The following is a 13,309-nucleotide window of genomic DNA, read 5'->3' as shown; positions in this document are numbered from 1 at the left end:
CACTTACACACACACACTGACACACACACACACACTTACACACACACACTTACACACACACACTTACACACACACACACTGACACACACACACACTTACACACACACACTTACACACACACACTTACACACACACACTTACACACGCACTCACACACACACTTACACACGCACACTTACACACACACACTTACACACACACTGACACACACACACTTACACACACACACACTTACACACACACACTTACACACACACTTACACACACACACTTACACACACACACTGACACACACACACTTACACACGCACACTTACACACACACACTTACACACAACAACAACAACAACAACCGCCATTCGCCACTAAGTGGCGGTGACGTCACCACGACGCTTGTGCCAGGCTATGTGCACCCTGAGGCCACGTGAAGTGTCGAACGCCCGCTGGCAGGAGGTCACGGGGCAGACCCAGGTGCCACGGGTCGACTGACTGAGATGACTGGCTGATGCACCACCTGTGCCCCCTACTGTGCCAACCTGCTGTGCTTTAGCCACCCGGCGCTCCGCTCGCTGTTGTGAGCGTCGCTCCTCCGCCCTCCGTTGTTGTTGGAGGGCGACTGCCTCCAACTGCCCAGTAGCATCCTTCACGAGCCTCCTCCACAGAGGCCGATCTTGACACCGCTGGTACCAGTCATCGGCAAGTCCACTCAGCTCCACGTCCTCCTGTACCACATCACTCCATCTCTTCTCTAGCCCGTGCCGCGCCCGCTTAGCCCCCTCAATCCGGCCAAACAAAAGCTGTTTCGGCATGCGGTGGCTGGGCATGCGGGCTACATGACCCAGCCATCGCAGCCTTGCCTGCCGGAGGAGCTCACCGATGGGACCCTGCCCAGATCTTTCAAGGATTTGTGAGCTCCTCACACAATCCAGTCTGGTTAAACCCAGGATGGATCGTAGGCAGGCCAGCCTAAATGTTTCTAACCGGCGAAGATGTTCCATTAGGGGGGTCCACGTTTCGCAAGCGTAGAGAAGGGAGGGAATGACCGTGGCCGAGAAGACCTGAAGCTTAGTGCGGAGCGACAGACCAGGTAGCTTCCACACAGCGTTACGCAACCGATGAAAAGATATTGCCGCTCGACTGATTCGGAGTGAGACCTCTGCTGTTAAACTGGAGCCAGTCATAAGCACACTGCCCAGGTATGGGAAACTCTCCACTCTCTCCACAACTGCCCCATCACCGATTGGGAGTTGTGGGGGTGGAGTGTCCGATGGTACAAAATACCCAGGCAGGTGCTTAGTTTTGGTGGGGCTGATGGTAAGGCCCCACCTCTTAGTGGCACGCTCCAGTCTCAGCAGCAGCGTCTCCAACTCCTCCTCTGACTGAGCAGCTATTACCAAATCATCAGCATACATAACGTGGTTGAGCAATAGGGAGCCATCCCTTGACCGCACCCGGGCATCGATTAGCCTCCCATTATATCTGTACCATATGGAGATTCCCCCGGTACAGCTATTGAAGGCTTCACGAACTACGTGGTCAAAATAGATGTTAAATAATGTGGGAGCCAGAGGACATCCCTGTCGCACCCCAAGGTGTACAGGGAATGGCTCTGACTCCCGGCCACGTAGTTTTACCCGGGCCCGCTCACCATCATGAAGGTCCTTAATGATCGTGAGCAGAGGGTCAGGTACTCCAAAAGCACGAAGAACGACCCAGAGCCCAGGCCTACTGATGGTATCATAGGCCTTGACCAGGTCAATAAAGCAGAGATGTAGGTCTTGTTGGAATTCCCTACACCTCTGCTGTAGCAGACGGACAGAAAATATGGCATCTGTGCAGGACCGCCCTTTCCTGAAACCGCATTGGGGCTCCGCAAGCCTCTCCTCAGCGTGCCTGGCAAGGCGATGCTGAATAATCCTTGCCAGGACCTTTCCCGGCACACTGAGGAGTGAGATGCCCCTGTAGTTGTTACAGTCTGTGCGGTCCCCCTTCTTAAAAAGGGGGACCACCAGGGCATCCTTCCAATCCTGCGGAACCCGTCCAGTGGTCCAGACTGTTGTTATGATGTCATATAGGGCAGTATGTGCACAAACGCCACCCTCCCTCAGCATTTCGCTTGGGAGATCATCTCTGCCCGCTGCCTTTCCTGGTCTCAGACTCCGGATCGCCTTCAATACTTCCTCAGCAGATGGCACCTCAGCCAGCCACTCACAGGGGGTGACTTCATCCAATATTTGAGGCACCGCAGCCTCAGCAGGGTCATCCTCACTTTGTGCCACGATGTTTTCCTGGCTGAGGGATTTTCCCTCCCCCAGGACCTCACAGAAATGCTCAGCAAATCTGCGAACCTGTTCCTGGGGGTCGGAAATTGGATCACCGTTTTTTCCCCTAATGATAGTAATAGGTGTGGCGCTGCAGGTTACTTTTTTGATGGAGTTAAATAGAGATTTGTGATCACGGGCCACTGAGGCAGACTCCATCTCCTCAGCAACCCGCGACCACCACCCATCCTTGCAGCGCCTCACGGCTCTCCGAACCTCCGAGCGAAGGCTGCGGTAAGCCTCCTCATTCTCTGACGTGGGATTCTGTAGCCGATGACAGTGGGCCTGTCGCTTTTTCTCAACCATCCTGAACAACTCCTCTGTCATCCAGGGTGTCTGGGGAGGTCTGGACCGCGTACCCAAAGCAGCCATTGCAGCTGCATGAGTCACAGTCCTAAACCTCGCCCATTTACCCTCGACGTCAGGAGGAGTCGGGGACGATGCCAATCCCAGCCGCAAGCGATGATGAAATTCTCGCTTGCAACTTTCATCAGATAACTGAGACCAGGCCACTTTAGGTTGGAATGGGGTCCTGGGTGTACACCCACCACCGGAGTGGAAGAATGGCAGGCGCATCTTACAGATGACTAGTCGATGGTCAGAGGGCAGATCAGCTCCACGGTAGGTCCTGGTGTCAAGGACATGGGCTCGCATTCGCTGGTCCGTCACTATGTAGTCCAGCAGATGTTCTTGCTTGGACCCGGCATGCATCCATGATGTTGTGTGGATGCGCCGATGCCGGAACAGCGTGTTGGTAATTACAAGCCCATGGGCTGCACAAAAATCTAGCAGCCTCCTACCATTGTTATTGAGCTGATCTGGCCCATGCTCTCCAATCACTCCAGACCAGGTGCCAGTATCATGACCAACTCGGGCATTGAAGTCACCCAACATGATGACTCTATCCCGAGGGGCCACTTTAGCCAGCACCTGTGACAGGAGGTCATAGAAGGCATCTGACTCATCGGCTTTGCCTGCATCCCTCCACGGATGTTCATCTTCGGTGGGGGCATAAGTAACCACGACCACCATTCCTCGCCTCCGGTTGATGGGAAGGCGAGCCCAAAGTAGCCTGGGGCTTACAGCTTCCCACACCTCACCGCCACGCTCCCACGCCCCCTTCATTCTTTTGTTCAAAAGAAGACCCACACCCTGTTGTTTGGCAGTCTGCTGCCCCGAGTAGAGGACTGTCCACCCCTCATGGTGGCAGGAGCCAGAGCCGGTCCACCGGACCTCCTGAATGCCGCATAGATCCAGGCGGTACCGGTCCAGCTCCCGACAGAGGAGTGGCAGCCTCTCCTCTGCAGTGAGCATTCGAACATTCCACGTGGCCACCCGTAGTGGCTTTTCGTTGTTTCTGGAGTAGCCCCGAGGGTAGGTATTCAATCTCCTGGCTCCGCCAATTGGGGTTTGGCCAGGAGACGTCATAGACGCCTGGCCCCCCGGGGCCTCCGGCACAAGCTTAGTTGTTACATATTTCAGTTTAATTCGTGGTTTTGTGGTAATTAATTGAAGGTGGAGGGGTTACCAGCCCCTCGCACCCGTCCAGAGCCCCCGTTTAGCCCCTGTGGTGGACACATATGCCATGAGGGGAGGAGCCAATCGAAATTGGATCTCCCCCCACAGCGCTGTCCACGACAGAGTTGCCCGTCCGGCACCGCGAGGAGGTAGGGGGTTGTTTTGCCGGACACACACACACTTACACACACACACTGACACACTAACACACACACACACTGACACACACTGACACACACACACACTGACACACACACACTGACACACACACACACACACTGACACACACACACTTACACACACACACTTACACACACACTTACACACACACACTTACACACACACACTGACACACTAACACACACACACACTGACACACACACACTGACACACACACACACTGACACACTTACACACACACACTTACACACACACACTTACACAACAACAACAACCGCCATTCGCCACTAAGTGGCGGTGACGTCACCACGACGCTTGTGCCAGGCTATGTGCACCCTGAGGCCACGTGAAGTGTCGAACGCCCGCTGGCAGGAGGTCACGGGGCAGACCCAGGTGCCACGGGTCGACTGACTGAGATGACTGGCTGATGCACCACCTGTGCCCCCTACTGTGCCAACCTGCTGTGCTTTAGCCACCCGGCGCTCCGCTCGCTGTTGTGAGCGTCGCTCCTCCGCCCTCCGTTGTTGTTGGAGGGCGACTGCCTCCAACTGCCCAGTAGCATCCTTCACGAGCCTCCTCCACAGAGGCCGATCTTGACACCGCTGGTACCAGTCATCGGCAAGTCCACTCAGCTCCACGTCCTCCTGTACCACATCACTCCATCTCTTCTCTAGCCCGTTTCGCGCCCGCTTAGCCCCCTCAATCCAGCCAAACAAAAGCTGTTTCGGCATGCGGTGGCTGGGCATGCGGGCTACATGACCCAGCCATCGCAGCCTTGCCTGCCGGAGGAGCTCACCGATGGGACCCTGCCCAGATCTTTCAAGGATTTGTGAGCTCCTCACACAATCCAGTCTGGTTAAACCCAGGATGGATCGTAGGCAGGCCAGCCTAAATGTTTCCAACCGGCGAAGATGTTCCATTAGGGGGGTCCACGTTTCGCAAGCGTAGAGAAGGGAGGGAATGACCGTGGCCGAGAAGACCTGAAGCTTAGTGCGGAGCGACAGACCAGGTAGCTTCCACACAGCGTTACGCAACCGATGAAAAGATATTGCCGCTCGACTGATTCGGAGTGAGACCTCTGCTGTTAAACTGGAGCCAGTCATAAGCACACTGCCCAGGTATGGGAAACTCTCCACTCTCTCCACAACTGCCCCATCACCGATTGGGAGTTGTGGGGGTGGAGTGTCCGATGGTACAAAATACCCAGGCAGGTGCTTAGTTTTGGTGGGGCTGATGGTAAGGCCCCACCTCTTAGTGGCACGCTCCAGTCTCAACAGCAGCGTCTCCAACTCCTCCTCTGAATGAGCAGGTATTACCAAATCATCGGCATACACAACGTGGTTGAGCAATAGGGAGCCATCCCTTGACCGCACCCGGGCATCGATCAGCCTCCCATTATATCTGTACCATATGGAGATTCCCCCGGTACAGCTATTGAAGGCTTCACGAACTACGTGGTCAAAATAGATGTTAAATAATGTGGGAGCCAGAGGACATCCCTGTCACACCCCAAGGTGTACAGGGAATGGCTCTGACTCCCGGCCACGTAGTTTTACCCGGGCCCGCTCACCATCATGAAGGTCCTTAATGATCGTGAGCAGAGGGTCAGGGACTCAGAAAGCAGGAAGAACAACCCAACGCCCAGGCCTACTGATGGTATCATAGGCCTTGACCAGGTCAATAAAGCAGAGATGTAGGTCTTGTTGGAATTCCCTACACCTCTGCCGTAGCAGACGGACAGAAAATATGGCATCTGTGCAGGACCGCCCTTTCCTGAAACCGCATTGGGGCTCCGCAAGCCTCTCCTCAGCATGCCTGGCAAGGCGATGTTGAATAATCCTTGCCAGGACCTTTCCCGGCACACTGAGGAGTGAGATGCCCCTGTAGTTGTTACAGTCTGTGCGGTCGCCCTTCTTAAAGAGGGGGAGACCACCAGGGCATCCTTCCAATCCTGCGGAACCCATCCAGTGGTCCAGACTGTTGTAATGATGTCATGTAGGGCAGTCTGTGCACAAACGCCACCCTCCCTCGGATTTCGCTTGGGAGATAATCTCTGCCCGCTGCCTTTCCTGGTCTCAGACTCTGGATCGCCTTCAGTACTTCCTCAACAGATGGCACCTCAGCCAGCCACTCATAGGAGGTGACTTCTTCCAATATTTGAGGCACCGCAGCCTCAGCAGGGTCATCCTCACTTTGTGCCACGATGTTTTCCTGGCTGAGGGATTTCCCCTCCCCCAGGACCTCACAGAAATGCTCAGCAAATCTGCAAACCTGTTCCTAGGGGTCGGAGATTGGATCACCGTTTTTCCCCCTAATGATGGTAATAGGTGTGGCGCTGCAGGTTACTTTTTTGATGGAGTTAAATAGAGATTTGTGATCGCGGGCCACTGAGGCAGACTCCATCTCCTCAGCAACCCGCGACCACCACCCATCCTTGCAGCGCCTCACGGCTCTCCGAACCTCCGAGCGAAGGCTGCGGTAAGCCTCCTCATTCTCTGACGTGGGATTCTGTAGCCGATGACAGTGGGCCTGTCGCTTTTTCTCAACCATCCTGAACGCCTCCTCTGTCAGCCAGGATCTCTGGGGAGGTCTGGACCGTGTACCCAATGCAGCCATTGCAGCTGCATGAGTCACAGTCCTAAACCTCGCCCATTTACCCTCAACATCAGGAGGAGTGGGGGACGATGCCAACCCCAGCCGCAAGCGATGAAGAAATTCTCGCTTGCAACTTTCATCAGCTAACTGAGACCAGGCCACCTTAGGTTGGAATGGGGTCCTGGGTGTACACCCACCACCGGAGTGGAAGAATGGCAGGCGCATCTTACAAATGACAAGTCGATGGTCAGAGGGCAGATCAGCTCCACGGTAGGGCCTGGTGTCAAGGACATGGGATCGCATCCGCTGATCCGTCACTATGTAGTCCAGCAGATGTTCTTGCTTGGACCCGGCATGTATCCATGATGTTGTGTGGATGCGCCGATGCCGGAACAGCATGTTGGTAATTACAAGCCCATGGGCTGCACAAAAATCTAGCAGCCTCCTACCGTTGTTATTGAGCTGATCTGGCCCATGCCTTCCAATCACTCCAGACCAGGTGCCAGCATCATGACCAACTCGGGCATTGAAGTCACCCAACATGATGACTCTATCCTGAGGGGCCACTTTAGCCAGCACCTGTGACAGGAGGTCATAGAAGGCATCTGACTCATCGGCTTTGCCTGCATCCCTCCACGGATGTTCATCTTCGGTGGGGGCATAAGTAACCACGACCACCACTCCTCGCCTCCGGTTGATGGGAAGGCGATCCCAAAGTAGCCTGGGGCTTACAGCTTCCCACACCTCACCGCCACGCTCCCACGCCCCCTTCATTCTTTTGTTCAGAAGAAGAGCCACACCCTGTTGTTTGGCAGTCTGCTGCCCCGGGTAGAGGACTGTCCACCCCTCATGGTGACAGGAGCCAGAGCCGGTCCACCGGACCTCCTGAATGCCACAGAGATCCAGGCGGTACCAGTCCAGCTCCTGACAGAGAAACGGCAGCCTCTCCTCCGCAGTGAGCGTTCGAACATTCCACGTGGCCACACGTAGTGGCTTTTCGTTGTTTCAAGGAGGAGCCCCGAGGGTAGAGATTCAATCTCCTGGCTAAGCCAATTGGGGTTTGGCCAGGAGACGTCATAGACGCCTGTCCCCCCGGGGCCTCCGGCACAAGCTTATTAGTTACATATTTAAGTCGTGGTTTAGTGGTAATTAATTGAAGGTGGAGGGGTTACCAGCCACTCGCACCCGTCCAGAGACCCCTGTTTAGCCCCTGTGGTGGTCACAGACGCCATGAGGGGAGGAGCCAATCAGAATTGGCCCTGCCCCCCACAGCACTGTCCACGACAGAGTTGCCCGTCCGGCACCGCGAGGATTTAGGGGGTTGTTTTGCCGCACACACTCACACACACGTACCTTATGGGGAACGGTAGTGTAGCGGTTAGCGCTACGCTGCGCTATGAACCTGGCGACCCGGGTTCGATTCCCGCTCACGGCCACCACCGGCGACGATTATCTTAACCGGTCCGGGGCCTCCCCTAGGTCGACTCAGCCTCAAAATGAGTACCTGGTGCGGTGTGTAAACATCGCCACTGGGGAGACAAATGCGGTCGGGCGTGGTGCTGGCCACCCACCCCCTCGTGTACCGTTCCGGCCTTCATAGGTGCTCGCTAACAGCACTTGCCCCTACAGTCTGTTACAGGCTATATGGGGGATCTTTGTCTTTGTACCTGTGTGTGCGTAGAAGCTCCGTGCGGTCTACCTTACGGACCCGGTGCGTCTCTCCACGCTGCGTGGCCTCGTGATCCACGAGAGAGACGCCGGCGACGCCGAGTGGCCACGCTCGGGGGCCACCCTGGCACTCATGTGGCTCAAGCGGTGAGCACCACCACCACCACTACACCACCAACACTACACCAACACTACACCAACACTACACCACCACCACTACACCACCACCACCACTACCACTACACCACTAACACTACACCACCACTACACCACCACCACCACTACACCACCACTACACCACTAACACTACACCACCACTACACCACCACCACTACACCACCACCAACACTACACCACCACCAACACTACACCACCACCAACACTACACCAACACCAACACTACACCAACACTACACCACTAACACTACACCACCACTACACCACCACCACTACACCACCACCAACACTACACCACCACCAACACTACACTACCACCACCACTACACCAACACTACCACTACACCACCACTACACCAACACTACACCACCACTACACCAACACTACACCACTACATCACCGCTACACCACTACATCACCACTACACCAACACTACACCACCACCAACACTACACCACCACTACACCAACACTACACCACCAACACTACACCACCACCACTACACCACCACTACACCACCACTACACCACCAACACTACACCACCACTACACCAACACTACACCACCAACACTACACCACCACCACTACACCACCACTACACCACCACCAACACTACACCAACACTACACCACCACTACACCACCACTACACCACCACTACACCAACACTACACCACCACTACACCAACACTACACCACCACCAACACTACACCACCACTACACCAACACTACACCACCACCAACACTACACCACCACCAACACTACACCACCACTACACCAACACTACACCACTACACCACCACCAACACTACACCACCACTACACCAACACTACACCACTACATCACCACTACACCAACACTACACCACCACTACACTACTACATCACCACTACACCAACACTACACCACCACCAACACTACACCACCACTACACCAACACTACACCACCACCAACACTACACCACCACCAACACTACACCACCACTACACCACCACCAACACTACACCACCACTACACCAACACTACACCACTACCATCACCACTACACCACCACTACACCACCACCAACACTACACCACCACTACACCACCACTACACCACCACCACTACACCACCACCACTACCACTACATCACCACTACACCACCACCACTACACCACCACCACCAACACTACACCACCACCACTACTACACCACCACTACTACTACACCACCACTACTACTACACCACTCCTACTACTACACCACCACTACAACACCACCACTACTACACCACTACTACTACTACACCACCACCACTACTACACCACCATCACTACTACTACACCACCACTACATTACTACTACTACACCACCACCACTACACCACCACTACCACTACACCACCACTACTACTACACCACCACCACTACACCACCACTACTACACCACCACTACCACTACACCACTACTACCACTACACCACCACTACTACCACACCACCACCACTACTACACCACCACTACTACTACAACACCACTACATCACTACTACTACACCACCACTACTACACCACCACTACCACTACACCACCACTACTACCACACCACCACCACTACTACACCACCACTACTACTACACCACCACCACTACTACACCACCACCACTACTACACCACTACTACACCACCACTACTACTACACCACCACGACACCACCACCACCACTACTACACCACCACTACTACACCACTACTACACCACCACTACTACACCACCACCACTCCTACACCACTACTACTACACCACCACTACTACTACACCACCACTAGTACACCACCACCACTACACCACCACTACTACTACACCACCACTACTACTACACCATCACTACTACACGACCACCACTACTACACTACCACCACTACACCACTACTACTACTACACCACTACTACACCACCACTACTACACCACCACCACTACTACACCACCACCACCACTACACCACCACTACTACACCACCACTACTACACCACCACTACACCACCACCACTACTACACTACCACTACACCACCACTACACTACCACCACTACTACACCACCACTACTACACCACTACTACTACACCACCACCACTACACCACCACTACTCCACCACCACCACTACTACACCACTACTACACCACCACCACTACTACTACACCACCACTACTACTACACCACTACTACTACACCACTACTACTACACCACCACTACCACTACACCACCACTACTACACCACCATAACACCACCACTACACCACCACTACACTACCATCACTACTACACCACCACCACTACACCACCACTACTACTACACCACTACTACTACACCACCACTACTACACCACCACCACTACTACACCACTACTACACTACTACTACACCACCACTACTACACCACTACTACACCACCACTACTACACCACTACTACACCACCACTACTATACCACTACACCACCACTAGTACACCACCACTACTACACCACCAATACTACTACACCACCACCACTACTACACCACCACTACTACACCACCACTACTACACCACCACTACTACTACACCACTACTACTACACTACCACTACTACACCACTACTACTACTACACCACTACTACTACACCACTACTACACCACCACTATTACACCACTACACCACTACTACTACACCACCACCACTACTACACCACCACTACTACTACACCACCACTACTACACCACCACTACTACACCACCACCACTACACCACCACTACACCACTACTACACCACCACTACTACACCACCACCACCACCACTACACCACCACTACTACACCACCACTACTACACCACCACCACTACACCACCACTACTACACCACTACACCACTACTACTACACCACCACCATTACTACACCACCACTACTACACCACCACTACTACACCACCACTACTACTACACTACCACTACTACACCACCACTACTACTACTACACCACTACTACTACTACTACACCACTACTACTACACCACTACTACACCACCACTACTACACCACTACTACTACACCACTACTACACCACCACCACCACTACACCACCACCACTACTACACCACCACTACTACACCACCACCACTACACCACCACTACTACACCACTACGCCACTACTACTACACCACCACTACTACTACACCACCACCACTACTACACCACCACTACTACACCACCACTACTACACCACCACTACTACTACTACACCACTACTACTACACTACCACTACTACACCACCACTACTACTACTACTACACCACTACTACACCACCACTACTACACCACTACTACACCACCACTACTATACCACTACACCACCACTACTACACCACCACTACTACACCACCAATAATACTACACCACCACCACTACTACACCACCACCACTACACCACCACTACTCCACCACCACCACTACTACACCACTACTACACCACCACCACTACTACACCTCCATCACTACACCACTACTACTACACCACCACTACCACTACACCACCACTACTACACCACCATAACACCACCACTACACCACCACTACACTACCATCACTACTACACCACCACCACTACACCACCACTACTACTACACCACTACTACTACACCACCACTACTACACCACCACCACTACTACACCACCATCACTACACCACCACTACTACACTACCACTACTACACTACCACTACTACACCACCACCACTACACTACCACCACTACACTACCACTACTACTACACCACTACACCACCACTACTACACCACCACCACTACTACACCACCACCACTACCACACCACTACTACACCACCACTACTACTACACAACTACTACACCACTACTACTACACTACCACTACTACTACACCACCACCACTACTACACCACTACTACACTACTACTACACCACCACTACTACACCACTACTACACCACCACTACTACACCACTACTACACCACCACTACTATACCACTACACCACCACTACTACACCACCACTACTACACCACCACTACTACACCACCACTACTACTACACCACTACTACTACACTACCACTACTACACCACTACTACTACTACTACACCACTACTACTACACCACTACTACACCACTACTATTACACCACTACTACTACACCACCACCACTACTACACCACCACTACTACTACACCACCACTACTACACCACCACTACTACACCACCACCACTACACCACCACTACACCACTACTACACCACCACTACTACACCACCACCACCACCACTACACCACCACTACTACACCACCACTACTACACCACCACCACTACACCACCACTACTACACCACTACACCACTACTACTACACCACCACCACCATTACTACACCACCACTACTACACCACCACTACTACACCACCACTACTACTACACTACCACTACTACACCACCACTACTACTACACCACTACTACTACACCACCACTACTACACCACTACTACTACACCACTACTACACCACCACCACCACCACTACTACACCACCACTACTACACCACCACCACTACTACTACACCACCACCACTACTACACCACCACTACTACTACACCACCACCACTACTACACCACCACTACTACACCACCACTACTACACCACCACTACTACTACTACACCACTACTACTACACTACCACTACTACACCACCACTACTACTACTACACCACTACTACACCACCACTACTACACCACTACTACTACACCACTACTACACCACCACCACTACTACACCACCACCACTACCACTATTACACCACT

General features: G+C 53.3%; 1 protein-coding gene across 2 annotated transcripts in view; it reads left to right on the top strand.

Annotated features, from left to right (window-relative positions):
• The window catches only part of GLTP (glycolipid transfer protein), a 42,304-nt gene that overhangs the window by 10,434 nt on the left and 18,561 nt on the right, over positions 1 to 13,309 (top strand). For both annotated transcript variants that reach the window (XM_076056613.1, XM_076056614.1), the window contains exon 4: positions 8,296 to 8,429. In XM_076056613.1, coding sequence (XP_075912728.1) covers positions 8,296 to 8,429 — 134 coding nt within the window. The remainder of the gene's footprint in view (positions 1 to 8,295; positions 8,430 to 13,309) is intronic.

Source organism: Petromyzon marinus, chromosome 77, assembly GCF_048934315.1.
Source record: "Petromyzon marinus isolate PM22_M1 ecotype Great Lakes invasive population chromosome 77, UKy_Petmar_22M1.pri1.0, whole genome shotgun sequence".
NCBI classification, from domain to species: domain Eukaryota; kingdom Metazoa; phylum Chordata; class Hyperoartia; order Petromyzontiformes; family Petromyzontidae; genus Petromyzon; species Petromyzon marinus.
The sequence above is the reverse complement of the archived record's forward strand: the minus strand, read 5'-3'. Positions and strand labels throughout refer to the sequence as shown.